Genomic DNA, 25,946 nt, shown 5'->3' with positions numbered 1-25,946 from the left:
TCCATCCTGATGCTTTCAGTCTGTAGGACACAGTCCCCAAAGTTGGACAACTAGATCAAAGATTTATGTGCCTTTAAAATGTTTAAAGATTCAGCCTGATTACCTTCCCTAAAGGCTGATGCAACTCATATTCCCACCAGCAAGGCGCCAGTTTTCCTGAAATCTTAATTGCCCTTGATGTTATTTGTCTTAAATTGTTTTGCCAATTGATCAGTAAATAATGATGTCTCATTTTTTTTTATTTTTTTGCTGCACCACGTGGCGTGTGTGATCTTAGTTCCCTGACCAGAGATCGAACCCGTGCCCACTGCAGTGGAAGTGTGGAGTCTTAACCACTGGACTGCCAGGGAAGTCCCATGCCTTATTTTAATTTGCTTTTCCTTGCAGGCCTGTCAGAGCACCTTCTCATTTGTTTATTGTTGTTTGCAATTTCCTTCCCTGAATCATGTGTTCATATCCTTGACTTTTTCTTCTATTGCATTGTCTTTTCCTAATTATTTGTAGGCATTCTTTGGGATTTTAACTCTTTGTGATGAGTTCTGGATATCTTCTCCTGATTGTCTTTTGATTCTGTTTATGGTACCTTTCGTTAAATACAAATTTTTGATGTTTATGTGGCTTTATCTCTCAGGCTTTTCCTTCATGGTTTCTGAATCTCTAGTCTTTCTTAAAATGTAGCCTCTGTCCAGAGATTATACAAATTCTCCCTTTCATCCCATACTTTTTTTTTTAAGGTTTTAAAAATAACATTTATGTCGTAAAAGTTAACATGTGCATAATAGGAAACCAAAAAACATTAGAAGCAAAAAACAAAGTTATCCATAATCACAAATAGTTTACTGTTTGATGTGTCCTTCTAGGTCTCGTTTATGTAGGTAGCTACACCACTAAGCATCCATTTTTATGTAAATAAGACCATACAGTTATGTATCATGCTTTTTCACACATCACGAATATCTACCTACCATTTCAAAGTCCCAAAGCTATGAGTATTTTGACAACCAAGAATATACTACACCAACTCAGTCTGGAAGGGAAAAATGTAATCCTGCCTTTCTTGGCGACAAAAATTTCATAAAAGACAAAAATGTCAACAGGCCTCTAGATAAACATATTGGCAAGAGTTATGATTAAAATACTGCAGTCCCTTAATGTTCAATTAAAAATGAGACATAGGGCTTCCCTGGTGGCTCAGTGGTTGAGAGTTCGCCTGCCGATGCAGGGGACACAGGTTCGTGCCCCGGTCCGGGAAGATCCCACATGCCGCGGAGCGGCTAGGCCCGTGAGTCATGGCTGCTGAGCCTGCGCGTCCGGAGCCTGTGCTCCGCAACGGGAGAGGCCGCAGCAGTGAGAGGCCAGTGTACCGCAAAAAAAAAAAAAAAAAAGAGAGAGAGAGAGACATAAAGCAACAGAGTGCACAATGCATCCTATACTATTCTTTTTTTTTGGTGGGTTTTTTTTTTTTTGAATTTTTGAATTTTATTTTATTTTTTTATACAGCAGGTTCTTATTAGTCATCAATTTTATCCACATCAGTGTATACATGTCAACCCCAATCGCCCAAGTCATCACACCACCCCCACCCCCCAACCGGCTGCTTTCCCCCCTTGGTGTCCATATGTTTGTTCTCTACATCTGTGTTTCAATTTCTGCCCTGCAAACCGGTTCATCTGTACCATTTTTCTAGGTTCCATATATATGCGTTTATATACGATATTTGTTTTTCTCTTTCTGACTTACTTGACTCTGTATGACAGTCTCTAGATCCATCCACGTCTCAAGAAATGACCCAATTTTGTTCCTTTTTACAGCTGAGTAATATTCCATTGTATATATGTACCAAATCTTCTTTATCCATTCATCTGTTGATGGGCATTTAGGTTGCTTCCATGACCTGGCTATTGTAAATAGTGCTGCAATGAAAATTGGGGTGCATGTGTCTTTTTGAATTATGGTTTTCTCTGGGTATATGCCCAGTAGTGGGATTGCTGGATCATACGGTAATTCTATTTTTGGAACTTCCTTACTGTTCTCCATAGTGGCTGTATCAATTTACATTCCCATCAACAGTGCAAGAGGGTTCCCTATCCCATACTATTCTAATAGTTTCATTTTTTAAAATGTAGACCTTTAATCTGCCAGCAAATTGTTGCTGTATGTGGTGTGTTAGTGAAATAGTTAAAACCCAAAACGTTAATACAATAGGCACACTGAAAAGCGCACAAGTTCTAAGTGAATTTTCACAAACTGAATACATACTTGTGTAATCTGCACCCAGATCAAGAAATAGAATACGGCCAGCACCCCAAAAGCCCATTTGTCCCCTTCCAGTCACTATCCCCTGATGGAGGGTAACTGCTATACTGACTTCTAACACCTTACATTAGTTTTCTAAGGGGATAATTTTATTTTCATTCAGATGGCTGCTTAAGTAAGCCAACACCATTTATTAAATTAGCTGCTATTTTCCCAGTGAGTTAAAAGGAGAAAATATATTTTTTGATGCAGTGGATGGATTGCATAACCCAATGTCTAACAAAGTCACGTCTTCCATTATGGATCCCAGCTGGGCTCCCCTGTAGCCGGAGCTTTGCTGGTTGGTGATCGATTTTCTCCATGTTCCTTGTGTGTGTCTAAATAGTTAGAAAAGCACTGATCCTACTGCCCACTCAGAGAGGACATCCTTCAACTATGCCATGAAGGAGGCCGCCGTAGAGGCTTTGAGGAGGAAAGGATGGGCGGTCACTGTGTCGGACCTATATGCCATGAACTTCAATCCCGTCATCTCCAGAAACAATATCACAGGTGGGAGCAGCTCTCCCCTTTAATTAGGTCTTTGTGGAACTTCTCGCCTGTGGGTTCTCTGGCCCCGCCTTGGCCCCTCTAGCGTCAGCCTCTCTTTTTCCTCTCTGCAGGTAAACCGGAGGACCCCGGGAACTCTCAGTATCCTGCCGAGTCTGTTCTACCTTATAAAGAAGGCCGTCTGAGCCCAGATATTGTGGCCGAACAAAAGAAGCTGCAAGCCACAGACCTTGTGATTTTTCAGGTGTGGTTAAGACATCAAAAGGGGTGTTGGGACACTTGCGTTCTTTTTGTCCTAGACCTGGCACCTAATTAGCTATGTAATCTTAGGAAAGTAACAGCCACTTGACCGCATTCTCTGTAGAGAAGGGTGATTACTTCAAAGGCGCAGTATTACACAGATTTACAGACGTCGTGAATCTGGCTGTATTACTCTTTGAAAATATGACTGTGAAGGCAGAGATGACATGTGAGCCTTGAGCTTTTTTTCCCCAGTATGTTTAATCTTTTTCTTCAGTTACTTATTTCTTGTGGACTCACTCAAGTTTGCAATTCTCCCCCACCCCCATCTCCATAAGCATCCTGAAAATAGTTTGTGGAGCTGCTATCTGGAGGATTTGGACTCCATAGAAAGTACAATTAATTAATCTCCCTGAAGGGTCACTGAAAACGAGATACCTGAATTGGGCAGAGAACGATATTCACATCCCCGTGGATACCCTGCAGACAGTACATGGAGCCACTGCCACCAGTGGAGATGGAAAGCACTGCCTTCTTATTCTGTAAAAGAAAAGTCATTACCTTCCACATCTCCTTGGTGGCAGGAAGTTAATGAAACAGCCCCAGGGAAAATAACACAAAGGTCCCCCTCCCATCTGCTGTTTATGTTACTTCATACATTGGCTCCTCTGAGCCTCACAGTATGACTCTGCAGAAGTACCAGCCTGGAAGATGGTACGCAGAGGGGCAGGCCCAGGATTCCATACTTCTGGATGTGGCAAATCAGGTGAAGGTTGTCATGGTAACACAAAATCAGTGCTGACTGCTGGTGCCTAGGTGGAGTTATTTGTTGTTTTTTATCTATCTCCCCGCACTGCTAGGCATGTATCTAGGCTTGTAATCCAGGAGCTCTCAAAATATTTCTTGTATAGTTTTGGGTGTCTGCAAAATGAAGACAGACTGACTTTTTTATTATGGACAATTTCAAACATACATAAAGAAGAGAAAATAGTATAATGATGCATCCACCATCCAGCTTTAACTCTCAGTATCCCCTCACCCCTGTTTTTTCCTGGAGTGTTTTAAAGAAAATCCTGAACATCATGTCAAAATATCTATGGGGCTTCCCGGCTGGTGCAGTGGTTGAGAGTCCGCCTGCCGATGCAGGGGACACGGGTTCGTGCCCTGGTCCGGGAGGATCCCACATGCCGCGGAGCGGCTGGGCCCGTGAGCCATGGCCGCTGAGCCTGAGCGTCCGGAGCCTGTGCTCCGCAAAGGGAGAGGCCACAACAGTGAGAGGCCCGCATACCACAAAAAAAAAAAAAAAAAAAAAAAAGAAATCTTTGAAAATACCTATTAAAAATTTTGGGAGAGACATGCCTCTCTCCCAAAGGGACCTGGAGCCTGATTTTGGTATCTAATTGTGCTCAAAACTCTGCCTCAGGACAGAATCTACCTAGAATCCAGGTGTTAGAAAAGCAGAACCATCAACCTACCCGGAAAGGTCCCTTGTCATACACAGCAGCATAGGAGTAAGCAAACTCCCCTATGAGCGCTTACTCAAACCAGCCTTTCAGGATGGCAGGGACTCCAAACCACTGCAGGGGGAACTGTGGGACAGAGGACAAAGAGGTCAGATGGGGAACACCCCCAAAATAGAAGACTTAGGGTGCTTAGCTGCTGCCCATGATGTCACAGAGGGGCGAACTTTCTTCAGGACCTGTCATCATCCCTTCTGGAGGAGTTAGCACATTCAAGAAAAGAAAATTTTAAAGAAAAGAAAATTATTGTCCTTGGTCAGTCAACTTGACACTCCTGTTTCTGCCTAAAATACAAATGTTGGGTGGGTGTGAAGAAAGCCACACGCAATAAGATTTGCTTCTATGAAATCACGTTTGGCAGCAAAGTTTGAACAGCAAGGATTGCAGGCAAAGTTGGCTTCAGTGTGTGTTGCCTAAATCAATATTTTCCCAAGAGCTTGCTTTTGTGGGTGTGGTTTCAAAAATATGAAACCTGTACCTTGTGCTCACGGATTTAAAATCCTATCATTTAGAATAAACAGAACCACTCACATATGCACACAAATAATCAGTGTGACTTAAGTTCATCAGGGAATTGCCATGAGAAAGACCTATTGGGCCTCTTGTCCTGGTAAAAGCTAAGCAAGGACATACCAGTATTTCTTCTTCTCCTTGACTCACTTAAAGGCAATGACAACAGGAACATGCCCAGAGGTTAAAAAACAAAACTAGGACAAAAAATTTTTAAGACTTGATAGGTCTCTCTTTAAGGGTGGTTGACCTACAGGAAAGGGGATAAGGAAGTAGAATTTTAGGACACGACTGAGAATCAGACCTGTATTCTCACCCTGAATCTGCCGGTAATTTGCCTCCTCAGTAAAAAGAGGGGCTTGAGGTATCTCTAGTAGCTTCTCACATTCTCACATTTATGATGCTCCAATTGTGAGGGGCCAGATCTGCAGCTTTTAGGATAAATGTGCAGGTTGTTTAGGCAAGTAGATTTGGTCCCTTGTGAATGTTCTGCAGTCAGGGCTGAAACAGAATTGGTTGGTTTGCCAGGTGTTAAAAGTTTACTCTCTCAAGTTGTTCTTGGAGGGACTTCCCTGGTGGTGCAGTGGTTAAGACTCCGCACTCCCAATGCAGGGGGCCTGGGTTCGATCTCTGGCCAGGGAACTAGATCCCACACACATGCCGCAACTAAGGAGCCCACCTGCTGCAACTAAGACCCAGTGAAACCAAATAAATAAATAAATATTTTTTTAAAAAAGAGACCACCTATAGGATTAGGGAATTAATATTAACACTGGAGAATAAATGGTAAGAATAATTTATTAAGACTTGTCTAGTAATGTGGGGAGGCAGAGAAATGCACATGTGCATGCCTTGGCAAGGGTCAGCTGCCAGGAAGCTGAAACTCACCCTTAGGTAATAGAACTTAGGGCACTTTTGGCAGAGAATGCCAGGCTGGCACAGTTTCAAGGTTTTCTTCGTTCAAAGAAGAGCACAGCTGAATAGGCTAAAATAGGTAACAACTAGGAACAGAAAGCACAAGGTGAAAGGGTGGAGCTATGAACTAATTTTCCAGGGTGCCTCAGGCCTCCACATCAGGGTGTCCTGTTGGGAAACCCAGATTAACTTTTGTTGTTTGTATATGGTACAAGGTCTGTGGGGTTTGATCTGTGACTCACCTCTGTGCTTTGTGTATCCCCAGAGTGGCACTCTGCATTTCTGTGGCTTCCAAGTCTTGGAAACTCAACTGACATATAGCATTGGGCACACTCCCGAGGATGTCCGAATTCAGATCCTGGAAGGATGGAAGAAACGCCCGGAGAATATCTGGGATGAGATGCCACTGTATTTTGCTCCAAGTAGCCTCTTTGACCTAAACTTCCAGGCAGGATTCTTAATAAAAAGGAGGTACAGGATGAACAGAAAAATAAGAAATTTGGCCTTTCAGTGGGCCATCACTTGGGCAAGTCCATCCCGACAGACAACCAGATCAAAGCCAGAAAATAAGATTCACAAGACTTGATTTCCTTTCTAAAATATAGCCAAATCTAGATTTCTTTCTTGGGGTTCCTTGACTTGCTTTATTTAAGATTTGTGTTTTTCTTTTTCCACAAGGAATGGATAGAACAGACTATATTCATACAATTTTGTATAGTTTGGTTAAACATAACCGATTGTTTTTTTTTAAATTTATTAATTTATTAATTTATGGCTGCGTTGGGTCTTCGTTGCTGCATGTGGGCTTTCTGTAGTTGAGGCGAGTGGGGGCTACTCTTCATTGCGGTGCACGGGCTTCTCATTGCAGTGGCTTCGCCTGTGCAGCACGGGCCCTAGGTGCGTGGGCTTCAGTAGTTGTGGCACGCAGGCTCAGTAGTTGTGGCACGTGGGCTCTAGAGCGCAGGCTTAGTAGTGGTGCACGGGCTTAGTAGTAGTTGTGGCACGCAGGCTCAGTAGTTGTGGCACGTGGGCTCTAGAGCGCAGGCTTAGTAGTGGTGCACGGGCTTAGTTGCTCCGTAGCACGTGGGATCTTCCCAGACCAGGGCTCGAACCTGTGTCCCCTGCATTGGCAGGCGGATTCTTAACCAGTACGCCACAAGGGAAGTCCCAAATGTAACCAACTGCTATCACGGCAAAATCTGATTAGGCTCAAAAGGCCTCAGGCTTAGGACATAAAGCCAGAGAGAAAGGTGTAGAAAGACCTCAGACAGTATTCTTTAAGGTCCTCTACACAATTTAATTCCTCTCTTTAGAGATATATTTTTAGGAATAAATCTGGCTAAAGAGCATCCAACTCCTCAATGATCTATTTTTCTTTTAATTGCCTCTCTGTGGTTTATGGCAGAAGGGAATTGCTCAGAGAAGGAAATGACGAAATCTGTCTGACCTAAGGGACTTGTTTAGTAATTACTACTCTCTGCTTGTTTGTGATATATATTGGCTTTAATTACTACACAATGACTATTATGCCTAATATGAGTGTCATTCTCCTTCAGCTTTTGTTGTTTCTATACAGTGCACACAGACACCTTGAAATGAAAAGCTAAAAAACCCTCTTTACTTCAATCTTCTAATTTAATGTCTGCAAATAAACCAACACTTCTAAGCACTACATCTGCTACAATGAATGAATTCACGAAAGGAAACAGTACTCCCAGTACCTAAAAACAGCTTGCCACAAACAGTACTTTATTTCAGATCCCTATAACTAACCTTCTGGAAGTTTTTCCTGTATCATTGCTAAACTGATGACTTGCCTTTTTTTTTTTTTTTTTTTTGTGGTATGCGGGCCTCTCACTGCTGTGGCCACTCCCTTTGCAGAGCACAGGCTCCGGACGCACAGGCTCAGCGGCCATGGCTCACGGGCCCAGCTGCTCCGCGGCATGTGAGATCTTCCCGGACGGGGGCACGAACCCGTGTCCCCTGCATCGGCAGGCGGATTCTCAACCACTGCGCCACCAGGGAAGCCCTGACTTGCCTTTTAAGGATGTGTTTTGGTGTCATGCATTTAGGGACAAAATTGTGAGCCCAGAGTTTCATTAACTTTGGTGAACAATTTTGGCGTAACGTTCTAACTTCCTATTTAAATGATTGAGGTGCATCTCTACTCACTGTTGGTGTAACTTAAGTAGAAAATGATGAAAGAACGCCCTCTTGTGGTGCATAGAAAGAAAACATGAGAAAAAGATGCAAAGCAAGGTTGCATGAAACTGGGAACAGCCTCTTATCTGCCAAGGAAATGATGGCGTCAGGCTGGAGAACCTCATGTGCCAGATGCCAGCAGGCACTGGGTATTCTTTCCACAATATCCACAATGGCAGATGGCTGGGTGCTTCAGTTTGAAAACATTTGAAAATATTTACTATTGCCTTTATCTTCACTGCAGTTTTATGTAAATTTCTAAAAGTTCCAAATGAAATGAATAAAATCCATTTCTACAAAACAGACCCACACTCACTGGTTTCAGAGAAGCTAGTGACAGAGGCATTCAGGCAAAAGTGGAATCTACTGGGGAAGAAGCGATCAGAGGATTCAGTGATAAATTGTGGCCAGAAGCCTATTTGGTGACTTGGCTTGAGAGCTTGCCCAATAGGGCTGCTTCATTCTGAATGGCAAGGGAACCTACTAAGATTCTCTCAGGGAATTTAAAGGACATTTAAGGAGATCCAGGAAAGAGTGGTATAGAAATCAAGAAAAACACAGAATGCAATAAATAAATGCCAAGGAGCAATATTTATTCTGATTTGCCTGATTTATTCTGATTCATCTAATCAATGGGCCAGGCATTCTTCTAGGCACTGGGAATACAGCAGACAAAATCCTAGCCTCATGAAGTCTGCATTCTAGTAAAGAATGAGAGAAGAACAAATGTCAGTCAGGTGGTGATAAATGCTAGGAAGGAAGAGCAGGGTAAGAGGGTTAGAGATGGGATACGAGTTTTATATAGGGTGATCAAGAAAGATCTCTCCTATAAGGTTATATTTGGACAAAGCCCTGATAAAGTGAGAGAGTGATACATGTAGGTCCCTGAAGGAAGAGCATGCCAGGAGTGATGTGAGTGCAAACCCATGAGGCAGCAGCATGATCAGTATGCTTTAGGGAGAGCAAGGAAGTTAGTGTGACTAAAGGACAGAAAGCAAGAGAGGGATAGGTCAAACACAAAGCTGGAATCAGAACACAAAGGGCATTACAAGCATTGTGAAATGTAGAGATAGGAAGTCACTAGAGGGTTTTGAGCAGAGGTGTAACATATGACTTATGTTTAAATCTGGCTGGTATGTGAAGAATCAAGTATAAGGGGCAATGATAGAAGCAGGGAGAATTGTTGGGAAGCTGTTATGACAATCTAGGCAACAAATGCTTTGGATCAAAGTGACAGCAATAGATGTATTGAGAAGTGGTTGGATTCTGGAAGTATTTCAAAGGTCAGAGTAACAGGATTTGATGATGGATTGGCTCAAGGTCAAAAAACAAACAAACGAACCCTCAAAGGTATTTTGGCTTAAACAATTGGAAGAATGGAGATTCCATTTGCTCAGATGGGGAAGAATCTGGAAAGAGTATTGGCGGTAGAAGTTGGGAGTGGGAAGGGGAGAATCAAAATTTCACTTCAGACATGTTATTTCTGAGATGCCTGTTAAGACTGTCAAGTAGATAGTTCGATAATAGGAACCTGGAGTTAAAGAAGTTATGGCTGGAGATACACATTCGGAAATTTTCAACACATAGTCTTATAAAACAATCTGACTGGATGAGCGCACCTAAAAATTGAGTTATGATAGAGAAGAGATCTGATGATTGACTTCTAGGGTTCTCCAATGTTAGGAGGTCAAGAAGACAAGAATGGAAAAGGCCAGTGAAGCAGGAGAGATGAATGCGGTGTGCTGAAAGCCAAGTGAAGAAAGTGTTTCAAACAGTGTCATATACTGTTGATAAACTGAGTGAAACAGCCCTCAGAATTGACTTTTGGGTGGCCATTGGTGATGCCGATGAGCTATTTCAGTAGAGCAGGGTGATAAAACCTGATTGGAATGGGTTCAAGAGGATGAAGGAGAGAAAGTGGAAACAGTATGTATGGGGGATGTGTGGTCAAAGAAAATTGTTTGATATTTTTAAGAGATGAGGGACATTACAGAAAATTTATAAACCAGTGGGTATGACTCAGAGAGAAAGGTTTTGATGCTGGAGAAAGAGGACAATTATATATGTATATGTATAACTGAATCACTTTGCTGTATACCTGAAACTAACACAACATAAAAACAATTATAATCCAATATAAAATAAAAATTAAATTAAAAAAAGAAAGAGGACAATTAAAGGAACAGGAGCATGTATTTGAAAAAGCAAAAGGATATGGATCCAGTGCACCAGAGGCAGAAGAGCAAAGTAGCAACAGAACTGGTACACTTATTAGGCACTTAGCTCCTGTGTGCCAGGAACTAAGTAGTTTTACACTGATTAATTTACTTAATTCTTATAACAACCCTAAGAGGATCATTCATTTTTCTTTCCACTTTATAAATAAAGAAATTGAGGAATGGAGAGCTTAAACAGTAGGTATAGGAGCCAGAACTTCACCCAAGCAGGCAAATCCAAGAGCCTATGCTTTTGGACTTCCCTGGCGGCACAGTGGTTAAGAATCCACCTGCCAATGCAGGGGACACGGGTTCAAGCCCTGGTCCAGGAAGATCCCACATGCCTCGGAACACCTAAGGCTGTGTGCCACAACTACTGAGCCTGCGCTCTAGAGCCCGCAAGCCACAACTACTGAGCCCATATGCCCTAGAGCCCGCGTGCCTAGAGCCCGTGCTCCACAACAAGAGAAGCTGCCACAATGAGAAGCCTGCGCACCACAACGAAGAGTAGCCCCCGCTCGCCACAGCTAGAGAAAGCCCGCGCGCAGCAACGAAGACCCAACGCAGCCAAAAGTAAATAAATAAGTAAATACATTTATTTTTTTAAAAAAAGAGCCTATGCTTTAAATACTATACAGGCAGGGACAATGACAACATGAAATAGAGCACAAGAGTAGTAATCAATTGTCTTCCTGAGAGAAAGACCATTAAGTGTTGCTGTCGAGAAACTATAGCTGCTTTTATACTTCTAGAGTCCCTCTGTGTCCTGAGCAGGGATAAATGATGTTCAGTTCTTTTACAGGCCTAATTATATGGCTGCTGAGAATTGTCTGCTCCTCACAAGATAATAGAGCAGGACTCTTACCAGCTTGGAGTAAAGCAGGACAGCTATCTCCCTTGTTCTGCACACTGTAACTTAAATTATGTAACCCAGGATTGCATCAGCCTTTCTGGCAGCCACTCATATGCAGTCCCATTTTCAGATCAGTCTTTTGCCCACATACGCTGTTTTTTGGACCCCAGTACTTTTGATATTTATACTTATTTTCATTTGGTTATTACTCCTTTCCAGTGCTGCTGAAGTCAATAAATGCCAAAAGACAACTTTTAAACATATTTAGAACAATGGCAGCATTGTTGTCACTTCAGACTCCTAAAGTGACAACTCATTTAGATATATACATTAGGATGTGTTAAAAAATTCAGTCACTTTCACAGAATCAACAGACACTGTCTATATTTGATAAGAAGGTATAAGCATACTGTTTAAAGCAGTGCTTCTGAAGCTTCAGTTATTTATATATCACATACATGATATTCATGTATCACCTGTATTAGTATTCATTTAGTATTTGTCTTTGACTCACATTTCCCCATACTCTAGTAAGTAGACACATTATATATTTTTCTAATGTACATCCAAACCTTATATATATATATGTTTAAAAATAATGTTTACCCATGTATCACCTGAAATCATTTTGGGTACCACTACTGATATATGTACTACATTCTGATATATATATATATGGAAATAACTTACAGAAAAATAAAAAGAGATTGCCTCTGGATGTGGGACTGAGGGCCGGAGAGACTTGGTTTTCATCAAAAGTACCTCCATAATACAAGATCTGTCACCACATGTATATATTGTTTTACTAAACATGAAACATTTAAACTAAGTAAAACAAACAAAAATTCTATTACATTAAGTCACTTGGCGCACTGCCTGGTACAATGTAACTATTCAAAAATATTTCTATATTTCATACCTTTTCCTACTGATTTTTTAAGTTCAATCACATACTCAATGTCGCTCAAAACTGACATTCATGGATATGACTTCATAAAATCTGAGGAAAAAAGACAGTTAACTACTACAAAATGAAAACTTTCAATGTTTTATTTTTGACTGCAGCTGTTTACAGAAATATAGTTGCAAGTATACAAATGTTCCAATAGAAGCAAAATATCTTTTTAATATTTAACAAGTTATCACAGATAGCTAAAAACATAGATGCAAATGAAATTCCCTCAGAGAATAAACTGAAAATATCTGGTGTCAGTGCTCTGAAATCCCAACTATGAAAGCCATATACACAAAAATGTAACCCTTACTTACATCATTGCAGGACAATGGAAGAAGGCAGTTCAGTGGTTGATCAGTGTGCTCAAGCAAATAAAATTAAATAAAAAAATTAAATGGCAGAATGGTAGCTAAACCACTTGAGAACAGGTTAATAACATAACTGTAGTATATTCATTAAAAGACTAAGTAAAAGAAATGAATGAAACAGTAAAAATTGTCAAAAAAAAGTAATAAATACTTGGAGCTTATCAATTCAATGTAAGGGAACAAGGTGAGCAGATACATTCATTAGATCGAAGGAAATTAGCTCAGTATCATTGGAATCAGTTTGTCGCTATGAAAATCATAAACACTTCCATGCAGGACAGTTCTTTATCGGACACAGTCTGATTCCAAAGCCACTCTCAAACATGATATGTGTGTGTGTGTGTGTGTGTGTGTATGTGTATGTGTGTGTGTGTGCTGTCCTGAGGTTCGTTAGCTAAAATAATAATAATACAAACTATTTTAAATCAGGCAAGTTACTTCTGGAAAAAAACAAAAACAAAACAGGGTGATACGGTTAAACACAGAGCCTTTAAAGGAAATATTACAAGTTGGGGTTGAATAGAATTGTGGTATGGTATAATGATTTGGATATACAAATACAGTATGCAATAAAGTGGGGAAGAGGGGAAGGGGAACAAGAAAGGAGGAATGTAGCTAGAGCATCTCCCAACAGCTTGCCTATGTATTTCCAGCACCAAAGTTTGCAGAGTAAGCCACTTGTATTTCCACCACTAGTTTTAAGCAAAGACAGCAGTGGTGATTTTCATAAAGTGAGTGTACAATTATTTTCATTTTGAAATGTTCAGTTTTCTTACATGAGTTTATTAATTGGTGATTTGTAAACACCAACAATTATGGAGGTACTGAATTATACAGGGAGATTAAAATGAAAGAATAAATCCACTTATCTTATGGTTAGTTTACATTTAACAGGATGCATATAACTGGGAAGGGAGAAATGCTCAAATTAAATAATACAGTGTCTTGTTTAACATCTTGTCTGAAGCATAAGTTCCAAGGATAGTTATATTTCTAGTGCATCAATTCTCATACAAAGCAAGCTATTTTAAAAGAAGATTTATCTATTAAAAAAAGAAATTAAATACGGTGCTTTGTTGACATGGCTAGCTATGTTGTTTAATAGCTCAGATACAAATGTAAATATAAGGAATGACAAATAATTTTGTTCTGAGAGTTGGTCTAGCTGGGCCAAAATTGTGGTCTGCTGGTAAAGTAAGAGGCAATGAAAAGAAAGCTTTTATTATCACTGCCCACAATGTATCCATTTTATGGATAAACAGGAGACTTTAGCACCCGTCAACTGTATTAGCTACTTAACTGTCATAATAGTTAAAATAAACACAGAACATTGCACCTATATATATTTAAATCAGTCATTTAATGTAAACTTTTTAGTAAGTGGTATGAAAATGCCAAACTAAGTTAACTGAATTATCAATAACTACACTAACTGTATATGTACATAAAATATACTATATTTCTATAGGCAGTACTGAGAATAAATTATCATTGTCAATAAATGATTATAGATAACCAGGTTAAATTGAATTTACATTAAAAACAATGTATAATTGTGTCTGTGTGAGTGGGGAAAAAAAGCCCTTTCTAGATCTTACTGTATACAGTTTACACCAGTGGTTCTCAAACTTTAGCATGTATCAGAATCACCTGAAAGGCTTGTTAAAAAACATATTGCTGAGTCCCACTCCAGAGTTTCTGATTCACTATGTCTGGGATAAGGCCCAAGATTTTGCATTTTTAACTAGTTCCCAGGTGATACGGATGTTGGCTGGTGGGCTGAGGACCACACTTTGAGAACCATTGGTTTATACATACTATATATGTAGAAAACTATATACTATAATGCTATTAATATGAAACAAAAAATATAGGAAGAGGGCTGGTTTTAATGACCTCTCAAACATATAATTAGAAAGCTGAAAATTTTAATGTTTCTAAAATGATTTTCTGAAGTATAATAATTTCCCCTTATAGTCAGTTAGATTTCAAAGTCTTAAGTCCTACTATACATTTTAGAAAATATTCCCATAACATACCAAGTTGGCTATCCAAAATAAAAAGGGTCATAAATATTCTAAACAGTTAAGATATACTCATCAAGAAGGAATCATCACTATACAGCATTCTTGACTTCTTTGGAATGATTAAAGTGCATAATATCATTAGGGTATTGAGAATATTGCATAAAGGTTTGCAGTCTTTAGTGCCACTAACAGTCACGGAAATACTCACATGGGGAAAGCAGCTCTATCCCTAAGCTACTACTTTCCTGACCTGTTTGTTGCTGACGGCTCTTTCTTCAGGCACCACCACTATGGTAAGGAGCTGGAACATAGGCAAAATTAACAAAAAACAGAGGGATACTCAATCCAACTGTATTTGGCTGCAAGGAATTATTTTAGTTCTGGAGGGACTCAGATACAACTTCATTTCCTTTGACACTTTTTCATAGGCAGATTTCTAAAGTTCTGATGGACAAGAAGCACACTATAATGAATTATTTGACTCCGTATGGTTAGAAAAATTGACATTACTAAACTTTACCTAAACTATGTGTGATTTATTTTCACCCATCTTATAATAAAGATCAGAGAAGGTGCTTCAAACACTTCTTTTCTGAAATTTAACTATCCACATTTGTGTACATAGTCTCACATATAGTAAAATTTTCGATACCATTCAGATAAGACCTATTATTAGTTGGTCAAGATGAAGACAAATTTAGCTAATTTCTATAAAGGCTAAATAGTATAATTTTGTGATCTTTTACTTAGCCTACTTCAAAGAAACAATTCTAGCTATGTATCTTTTCTGTTCCTCTTATGCCAAAGGGCGTTAGAAAGTTATGAAGTTGTTTCTATGGTGATCAAGAAATGGAGGAAAGAATGACTAAATAGAAACAATGAAAGTTGAGACTATTAAAGTCATTTGCTATGCGTTTTTGGCAACAATGAAAAATGAAATTACAAGAAAGGGGCACTAACATGGTAAAAAGGCACTTTTCCATAAGCATTTAATCTAGATATAAAATATTAATTTAAAAAAATTTCCTGAAAGAGAAAGTGGAGTAAAAATAGAATTTTATTAATAAATGAGGCTAGAATGACATGAAAACAAATGGGGATTAAAGAAGTAATTAGAGTACTGGGACAACTCACAAATGATATTCTAGGTATTATTCTGATATTTACTACAGTATGAACATTATTTTCATGATTTAGCTCTAGTGACACAAATAAGCAGAGAAGAAAACCTTTTTTTAATACATGTTATGAGATTCTAAAGCTGATGAACTATATACAGTCTCTCTCTCTCATTAAGGCTCTCCATATAACCAAAGGCATGCAGATATAATGTGGCTGTCTTGGTTAGGGATGAAGCCTGTGGTCATGAAGCAGAGTAAAGCTAATAGGTCTCATATAATTTTCAATTAATTAGGAAAAAAATCAACTGGAAAACAGATACTAGAACAGAAATTCTCACCAGAAAGATGAAACATTCTCAAATTACTCCTAGTGAATATTTATAAACCATGCTGAATTTGAGATTTTGATTATTAAAGCATTTAATTTCTGGTCTATAATTGTTGATGCATCTAAACAGATTTCACTTTTCCAAAATAAGCATCTATAATGGCTTAAATGGTCAAAAGGAATAATTATCTTAGTTCTGGAGGGACTCAAGTATAACTTCTTTTCTCATTCCCTTTGACACAATTTTTCCTAGGCAGATTAACTGAGTTTCTGATGGGCAAGAAATGCACTATAATGAAATTCCCAACTACAGCATATACAGTATTACAAAAAAAGAAAGGAAGGAAGGTCCCTCATTAATACTGCTTCTATAATAAACAAAGCCCTTTAAAAACCTGCTCTAGGGAGACTGGCGAAAACAGATTCGCATTGGTTAGATAACATGATACTCTATTTGTAATTAGAGTAAGGTAACATGATAAAGCTCAGAAGCAAAATATGACTTCTAATTATTTTCTCCCATGTTGTTGTGGATATATAATGGAATGACAATAAGGAATAAAACACACAAACACACACACACACACACGCGCGCGTGCGCACTCATGCAGACACACAGGTAAGCTCCAAGCATTAATGTGAGTTGCTAAAAGCAAGAACAATTGAATGTAACAATAAAAAGGAATAAAATGTGGTTTATAGTTTATTTAGGTCCTTCTGCCATAAGTAAATTTAATAAATTGTTGTTTCCAAGGCCTCTGTTGGCTCATGGAGTCTCTCCTATATGTAGATATAACTTGTAACAGTAATCTTGAAACTGCATTATTAGCACAAGTATCAACCACTGACCACTAAGCTAACGCTTCAATAAGAAGACGAATACTTTTTGTAACCAAATAGTATGTTCTGAATGCTATACTTAACATTGACCTTTTAGGGGTAAGGAACACTTAACAATGTAAAAAAAAAAAAATCCATCATTATTGAATAAGAATATGGTATCTTAGCACAGCCCTTGTACAAATAACCACAAAACTTACGAAAATAAAAATTGGGTTTTCTGCCTCCATCCAATCAAACCACTACAGTTCAGGTGTATGTTCTGTTCTAAACTTAGACATTATAAAACAGAATATTGGTCCCTGGTGACTTGGCATTGGCAATCAGCATTTTACAATGATAAACTTCTTGCTAAATAACAGAAGTCAGCACCCAAGCCAGTCTTCTTGCCACCACTTTATCCATACAGCAGTGTTAACATTCTAACTGGAACTTGATGAACAAATAGACTTCCTGAGTCTCCTGTGTAATCTCTTGGGAAAAAATTCAGAAAACTCAGAAATAAACTTACAGCATTTTATTTCTACTTCTTATTTTTATACCAGTGGATAAGCTTACTGACGTGAGTCAACCCTCTGCAGTTAAGAGTTTTACATTTTAAAACTGAAGCACTGGATTGTGTGGTCCTTCTCATACCCTGAACTATACTGGGTAAATTTTCCTGATGGGGTGGGGAGAGAGAGAGAGATATTGAGGAAAATGCTTTTGGTTTAGAGAATTTATAAAGTAGCTCTGGATATTACAAGATGGGGAAAATGTTATTAAAATTACAAACATGGGGTTTTTTTTAGTGTCTTTATAAATAAAAGGCATAGAATACAGAAAGCCAATTAATAATAACAATAACAACAATAATAAAATATTAAATATATAGTGAGCAAAGACTGAATGGCTCATTCTTGTGAAACTCCACTTGACACAACTGCCTGGATGGGTTTCCTTACTCTAACGTTTTGCTGAGTGCAAGATCCAGCGAACACACAGTGAGCTGCCTTTAGCCCACTAATCACATCAAGGAATCGCCTGATGGAATGGCCACAGATGAAAAGGTCATTTGTTTCAAAAGATACTTAAATACTCAATAAAGACATAACAAACCCCCCCCCTCACTTTTATCAGACGCCACGTTGTGGTAGAACATCAGACAAACTCACAAATTTACCACAAAAATGTGTGGCAAAAAAAGAATAGTTTATATATATGTATATATATAAATTTCTATATTTATGCCAATGTACTCACTCAGTACAAATAGCAAAATAGTATACCATTTCCTAAATACAAAATATAGCTTTCCAAAAAAATGAAACACACATTAGATATAAACCATCCAAAACTTGAACGATTGAAAACTGTATTCAAAATTAAATGACCCAGAGTAGGTCTCTTTCTGAAAAGTTCCCTTCATATCGGCAAGAAGCCTGTACTACTGAAAACATAATTCAATGCCTCTCGATCAGAGAGAGAAAGAAAGGGTTGGGGGTGGAGGGAAGAATAAATGAGAACAAAGAGAAAAAACAAATTAAAGAAGAGCACAAAGAACCAAGGAAGACCATCACAAAAAGGGGGAAAAATCTGACTGTATAAACAAAACCAACACCACAATTCCACAAAGTTCAGCTAAATGTATTGGATAGAAAAAATAAAAATAAAAAACAGAATTGTAGCCTTCAACAAACAATTAACAGGCTATTTTTTGTACACTTAAAAAATAAACGAAACGGACAAGAATGCCAAAACATCTTATCTACATATAGAAGCCACACACAATTTGGCCTTAAACTGTATTAACAGCTTTCTACATGCCAAAAGGAGAGTAAGACATAAGCATGTGTCCAGACAACAGGTTGTAGAGAGAAGCAGGCATCCCATGGGTGGTGAGAACACCCAAATCTGTATAACTAATGCTACAACTGCAAGTTCTGGAGTGTGTTATTTTGCTCTCTATAGATGTAACACAAATTAATTCTTCCTATTAAGTCAACGATATGACCCTGTAAAGCCTAAGGCTTGTGGGAACCATCAGATAAGTGACCACTTCAAACTGTAAAGCACTGAGGTGACAAGTGAATTACACTCACTGCAGCTCAGGGAGAAGTGATGTTTCAAGAAACTTTAGTTTGTCTTTTTTTTTCAGATTAACATTTACACTGTTTCTTATTAGAGGGAAAAATTTGAAGACTTCAGAACAGCACCGTTCATGGAAAAAAAATGCATTGTTTCCTGTTTCTCAGGAGTCAGCTCCCCTCATTCCTGAAAGGATACCCCCCGGCCTGTGCTGCAGGAGTTGCTGGGTTACCCCAGATCAAAGTGGTCTTTTCATTTAAGTTACTACAGGATCACAAAGCTAGTAGTATATTACTAATGTCTAAAATAAAGTGAAGAAGAGGGGAAGAATAGTATCGCTGAACATAAAAAGAGAATACCAGGGCTTCCCTGGTGGCGCAGTGGTTGCGCGTCCGCCTGCCGATGCAGGGGAACCGGGTTCGCGCCCCGGTCTGGGGGGATCCCACGTGCCGCGGAGCGGCTGGGCCCGTGAGCCATGGCCGCTGGGCCTGCGCGTCCGGAGCCTGTGCTACGCGGCGGGAGAGACCACAGCAGTGAGAGGCCCGCGTAACGCGGAGAGGCCCACAGCAGTGAGAGGCCCGCGTAACGCAAAAAAAAAAAAAAAAAAAAAGAGAATACCAGTTCAAGACAGGGATAAGAAGAAAACAGACTTGAATTACTCTGTCAGTTTTAACTATCGCAGGAGGATATCAGAACATAATTTACCATATATTATCCCCTTCATTTTTAAATAGAGCAAAATGTTTATATTTTTCTATGCACAGTTATGGCTAAAACCCTTAACAGAAACACAGAGAATTAACAACTCTGAAAAATAAAATCAATAGCATTCCAGCTGTTCCCAGTTTGTAAGTGTGTTGTCTGTGATAAGTAGAGTCCTCTTATCTTTGTAGAGCTCTTAATACAGCTTACCTGTCAGAATGTTACCCCTTCAGTTTCTCTATAAAAACTGAATAAAGATTGCTTCACTTTGGCCAATAGCTGTGCTTTTTATATTGAAAAATCACAGCCTAAGTTATGATTTGAACTTTCCTTTTTCAAAAGCCACTACTTGACTAAATGCAGGAAAGAAAATCTGAATGAAGAACAAAAGTAAACATGAAGCATGAATTATTTTCTAATAGCAATAATAACTGAGTGATCCAGCTTATCAATTTAAACTGTATTTTTAAAGAAATAATGCCTAGGAAAATAGCAACAATTAATTCTGTCCGCTGGAAACTCAAATAGATTCTCAGTCATCACTGTTATTAGGAATATAAAATAAAAAGATGTTAACAACGGTGGTTAATCACTGCAATAGGCAGCATAGGTGTGCTCTTTTGCAGTCAGAGTAAAATCCATCCATTTATTCAATCACAGTTTTTCATATTTTGTTTTCTTTTTAAAGTAACAGTTCAATAATCCTCATGGAATCACAAGATCTCAGGGTATCTTGAAATCAGGATTTTCTTCATGGAATTTCTAAAAAAAGAAGAAGTTTAATATAACTCAATAGGGAGGGAAAGACTTTACAAAGTTCCCGTAGCCCTGAATGATCCCAAAGTATATTACAGTACTACAAATGATACTTTATCATATTTATACTGTCAGACTTTTCAGATTCAATATTTATTTCTTGAGGAATGGAGATATGAGACATAATTATATCTGATATATAGTACATTCATCAGATGTTCTGTCATTCCAAGGAAAAGAAGCTTAGAGCCAGAAGGAATGCCCAGTATTAACAATATGACCTAAGCTATCATTCAGAGTAATTTATCTAGGGTAAAAAAGTACCATCTTGTGAGAAAGCCATATTTTAAAAGATCAGAGTCCTAACAGTGTTATTACTTAACTCAAATCTGCTAAGAATAATAAAATTTATTGATACTTTTCAATAAGAAAGAAGCCAAAATGCAATACTCACATATCCAGTTAAAAGGAGCCAGTTAAGTTGTTCCCTTGGTTTTGCAATGAAACAAGCAAATCAATCTTTTCAATGTTCTGACTGGTGTTTATAGAGGATGCCAGTGGAGAACTCTCTGGCATTTGCTGAGAAAGAAGTGTTGTCACAGGTGGCTGGCCCTCATTTTGTGGCTGGCCTGGCTGACTTATGGCCATCAACTGATCTGGCAATGTAGCTGGTCCAGAAGTTAAAAGCTGACTACAGTCTGCAGAGATATTTAAAATAGAGAAGCTACCCGATTAGTTATTTTCTGTTAAGATTCATAAGAAGGTATTTATTAGTGGCTGGGGTAAATTCATTACTGTGTTTGCTCATTATAGAGTTAAAAGCGAGGCACCTGACAGCCTCCAAAAAGGTTTTCATTGAACAATAGTAGAATTCATCCTAGGTTTCCTCTAAGCAGTATAAAAATACAATGCTTAGTTATCACCGTAAGTCCTATATAATTTCCTTGCTATATAAACACTTAAAGAAACATGGTTTTCTACCTCCTTGGAAACTTAATTTAATTATTAAGGCTGAAAAATTTTCTGTCATTCTTACTTCATTTTCCTTTCAAGTTTATATCTTAAAATGGCAAACACATACATTTATATGTTACCACATTTAATCCTCCCAATATCCTTTTCAAGTATGTAATATTACCACCACTTTAGATGTGGAAATTGAGGCTCATGCAGGTCAAATATCCTAAGGTCTCAGTCTGTAAGTGGTATAGCTGGGATTTGAACTCAATTCCGTCTAACTACAATCTGTGCTCTTAAAACCACTATGTTGTGCTTTCTTCTAGTAATAATAATGTGACCATTTCGACCAATAACATTTAAGAAATGAGAAATTAGAAAGAGTTTCTTACTATTTTGAATGCCAAATAAGAACATTCCTGAAGTCTGCTGAGAAGAGCCAGGAGAATTTTGTAGTTGGTTCATTGTGCCTCCTGTAGTGTTGTGAAATAAAGCAGCCTGTGGTTGAGGTGAAGATGTGGCTCCTTGGATTCCAGGCATGTTGTTCTGAGGGGAATAAAGGGGAGACTGTTGCATGTCTTGTTGGTTTATACTGTTCTGCAATGCAGACATGGATGCTGGAGAAAGGAAGAGTGTTACTTGCTGCTCTTGAGAACTCGGTGAGCCTTGGACCAACTGAATCTGAGGAGAGCTATGGAACAAGGAGGTCTGTGATGATTCGGACTGGGCAGGACCTGGGTTCTGAAGTGAGGAAACTGTGGGCTGGTTCTGAAATTGCATGGGCTGCTGTTCTTGACTCATTGGGGCCATATTATTTTGTTGATGAAAAATTGACTGGTTCTGCTGCTCTTGATTAGCCATTGGATTTTGACTTGGGTTGAATATCATGTTTGGCGGTGGCTGCTTTTGAGATGCCATTGGAGCCATGGTATTCTGACTGCTGAATAAAATGCTCTGCTGTTGCTGCTGCTGTTGCTGCTGCTGCTGCTGCTGCTGCTGCTGCTGCTCCTGGGATGCAGAGTTACTCTGGATGGCAACCATTGAGTGCTGTGACTGGAAGATTGCTCCCTGCTGGTTTTGAGGCATTGGATTAGGAGGAAGGGAGCCCAGGGAAACCTGAGGCTGAAATAGACCTTGTTGGGAGGGTTGTGCCTGTTCTTGGGAAAGCATAGGGGTCTGGATGTGTGATATTGGAGCCTGCTGTTGGAATGCAGCTTGCTGCTCACTGTTTGATGTTGACTGAAGTGGAGAAATTGAATTCTGAGCTGCAAAAAATGAAATCTGTTCTTCTTGGGCTACTGTGTTAGTTTGAAGATTATTCATTGGACTCTGGGAAAGAAATATGTTGGCTGACTGCTGGTCTTGAGGAACAGAAGAGCCCTGTAGCACAGCCATGGTATTTTGAGAGTGAAACATTGCAGGCTGCATTTGTTCAGAGGAGGTTGTAGAAGTCTGACTGTGGACAATAGGACTTGGACTATGAAAAATAGAACCTTGAGTCTCCTGGGAAAGGTTCTGAGCATCAGCAATAGGATTCTGAGGATGAAAGAGTTGAGCCTGTGAATGAGAAGACTGCTGCAAAAAATTCCCTGACTGAAGTGACATCATCTCATTACCTTGCTGGAATAAACCATTACCTTGCTGCTGGGTACCATTATTTTGAACGCTTATCATACTTTTCGTAGATGAAAAAAGGCTAACTTGAGGTTGACTGTCCCCACTATGTTGCATTTGGACCATGGTCTGAAAGACACTGTTCTGAATCTGTTTTGCTTGTGCTCCAGTTTCTTCTCCATCTGCTGAACTTGATGTCTGAAACATGGTAGTGCCAGGAGTTGCAACCTGCTGTGTGGTGGTTGTAGCAGTTTCATTTCCAGAAACTGCAGGAGGAGAAGAAAACAATTCACATTGCATTTGCATGTCCTCATTGGCTGATAACGCGCTCATCATATGAGAAGTCTGCTGGTAAACTGGAGATTGCTGAAGGTTTCCATTTGCAGAAGCCGTTGAAGGAAATAGCTCTGACTGAATCTGGGCAGCTGCCTGGCAGATACTCTGTTGCATCTCTATCACCATTGCAGCTGATGATTCCATCACTTGCTGTTGCTGTTGTTGCTGTTGTTGATTAGATAATGTGTTTTCATTCTGTGGGTGAACACTTTCAGCTCTTCCAGCTATTAAATTATCTGGTCTGGTATGGACTGCTGGCTCTGTTGAGGAAAACATTCCAGGGCTTACGCTATTTTGAATTTGACTGACTTGTTGAAAAATGTCTGCACTAAGCTGTTCTTGAACATTCTCATTACCATCTGGAGCAGAAAATAAAACTGAAGATAACTGTTGTTGTGCCTCTAAAACTTGTTGGACCAAGTCAACATTTCCATTGCTGCCACTAGTAGTGCTGCCTGTAAAACTTCCTGCCTGCAGCTGTTGAATTGTATTCTGTAGCTGCTGACTCACACTATTTGGTGATGGGAAAATATTTGATGAAATCTGCTGCTGTAGAGTCTGTGCTTGTTCTTGTAGTGGTGACTGCTGCTGTTGCTGTGATGCCTCAGTCAGGTGTGACAAATTAACCACTGTACCGTCTGACTGTAACACCTCTCTAGACTGAGTTTCTCTTGTCTGAAACTGTGTAGCCTGCTGCAGTAGTGCATCACTGTTGGGCAGCTGACTAGAAGCAGAAACTGCTGGAAAGGTACCAGGCTGTGAAATGTCCTGTGTTTGGATAGTTGTCAGGGTCTCTGGGTTGTATGCCTTGGGCTGAATCTGTTGTTGCTTTTCGTTTTCAGAAGGTAAGTGGGAAGATGATGATGATGATGAAAAAGACCCATTTCCTGCTATGTTAGAGATATTTTCTAATGTTTGTTGAGTGGATCCAACTGTCTTTGTAGTCTAAAAAATAAAAATCGCCAAATAACATGTACATATAAATATTAAATGAGCTCATATGATACTTCAAAAATTATTATTATTATAAAAACACATGCAGGGCCAATTTTCCCCTCTGTATTATTATTTGGAAAACAGGTGTAAGACTGTGATTCTCAGTGATAACATTACGTCTTACTGTCATAGGGATTTTTAAATAAGTATTATAAGCAAAGATAGTCAAACAAGTAGAAGTAGAAGAATAATCAGCTGCTGGAGAGTTAGAACACAATAATTCTATGGTTCATGAATTAAGAGCCAATGTAAAAATATCTCCATTTGTGGATCACTGGTAACATTATTGGGAGGGGGGAACAAAGGAAAAATGGAAAAGGAGATATAGGAAAAGACTGGTGGAGAAAAGGAAATAAAATGTCTCTAGTTTTGAAAATGCTAAAACCAGTACTTTCATTAATACCACACATCACAAAGGTCTAGCTAATGTATTAATTCCTCCCTTGTCAAAAATGTATATTGGCATATAGCTGATTCACTTTGTGATACAGCAGAAACTAGCACACCATTGTAAAGCAATTATACTCCAATAAAGATGTTAAAAAAATTATATTGGAAGTTGCTTTGCAGGCTATTTTATTTGAATATAAAATCATTTACTCTGCAAAGCAAAATTCATTAAGTGAATCCGAAGAGAAACAGATATAAAAGAAATAGGAGAAGTAAAAGGCATAAATATGGGGAAAAGAAATCAAACTACTCAAAATATAGCAATTTTTATATTTGAGGTTAACATGTGGGGCACTAGTCAATGCAGCTCACCTTAAAAATAGGGGAAGATCTTTTCTCTGCTGTTACTTCCATTGGAGTAACATCTTCACTCTTGATCACACTGCTTGATATGAGTGGAGTGATCAGAGCATTAGGAAGAATATTTACCTTATCTAAGTTACATCCAGCAGTTTTCATTGCTGCACACACATCAAAAAAAGAAAGAAAAGTTTAAAATAACTGAAATCATCAACTATTTCATTCTACTGTGTGTTGACATTAGTCATGATTTAAACGTCTATTTTTTGATGCTATGATGGTAGCATGAGACACAAAACTGGTGTATCAAAATGTGCCCCCCCCTTTTTTTTCTTGGTTGTACTGCACGGCACGTGGGATCTTAGTTCCCTGACCAGGGATTGAACCCAGGCCCCTTGGCAGTGACAGCACGGAGTCCTAACCACTGGACCACCAGGGAATTCTTTGCCTTCCCTCTTTTTAAGTAGCAGTGTCCTGAGGACTCCTGGTAAGAGCCTGAGACTATGAGTTAAATATCAACAATTGAGCATTTCAGTTATCAAGTGATACTCCCCAGCACCCTTCCAAGGTGCCCTGAATTAATACACTGCTTAACATGACCATCATATATTATAGGATACAGCTTGGAAATCTCCAGGAGGTTCAAGCTACTCAGTTACAACTGTTATGTTCTCCTCTTAGTATCTGGCTGCCTGGCAGTATAAAGCCAAACTTTTTAAAGGCCATAGGATTGTCTGAACATTTCTTTCCTCAAGGAAACTCAAGCTTCTCATTAAAAGATGCCACCAATTAACCAAACAGATTTCACTTTTCTAAATTAATGTCTTAGAAAACTTGAATTTGCCAAGTTGACACATGAACACATTTCTCT

General features: G+C 39.0%; 2 protein-coding genes across 11 annotated transcripts in view; one reads left to right on the top strand and one right to left on the bottom strand.

Annotated features, from left to right (window-relative positions):
* The first annotated feature begins 2,344 nt into the window (after positions 1-2,344).
* NQO1 (NAD(P)H quinone dehydrogenase 1) lies at positions 2,345-6,730 on the top strand. The gene is given in 6 exon segments (XM_028477538.2): positions 2,345-2,351; positions 2,642-2,659; positions 2,662-2,805; positions 2,916-3,046; positions 6,253-6,445; positions 6,448-6,730. Coding segments are annotated over 6 exon segments (603 nt in total). The 3' UTR covers positions 6,558-6,730.
* A 12,818-nt stretch (positions 6,731-19,548) lies between these two features.
* NFAT5 (nuclear factor of activated T cells 5) overlaps positions 19,549-25,946 on the bottom strand; it is a 126,829-nt gene continuing 120,431 nt past the window's right edge. For all 10 annotated transcript variants that reach the window (XM_007129030.4, XM_007129031.4, XM_007129035.4 and 7 more), the window contains 4 exons: positions 25,088-25,236; positions 21,772-24,274; positions 20,877-21,120; positions 19,549-20,428 (listed from right to left, as the gene is read on the bottom strand). In XM_007129030.4, coding sequence (XP_007129092.2) covers positions 20,885-21,120; positions 21,772-24,274; positions 25,088-25,236 — 2,888 coding nt within the window. In that variant the 3' untranslated portion in view covers positions 19,549-20,428; positions 20,877-20,884. The remainder of the gene's footprint in view (positions 20,429-20,876; positions 21,121-21,771; positions 24,275-25,087; positions 25,237-25,946) is intronic.

The sequence above is a fragment of the Physeter macrocephalus genome, chromosome 17, assembly GCF_002837175.3.
Source record: "Physeter macrocephalus isolate SW-GA chromosome 17, ASM283717v5, whole genome shotgun sequence".
Taxonomy (NCBI): domain Eukaryota; kingdom Metazoa; phylum Chordata; class Mammalia; order Artiodactyla; family Physeteridae; genus Physeter; species Physeter macrocephalus.
Note: the sequence above shows the minus strand (reverse complement) of the source record. Positions and strands in the feature narration are given on the sequence as shown.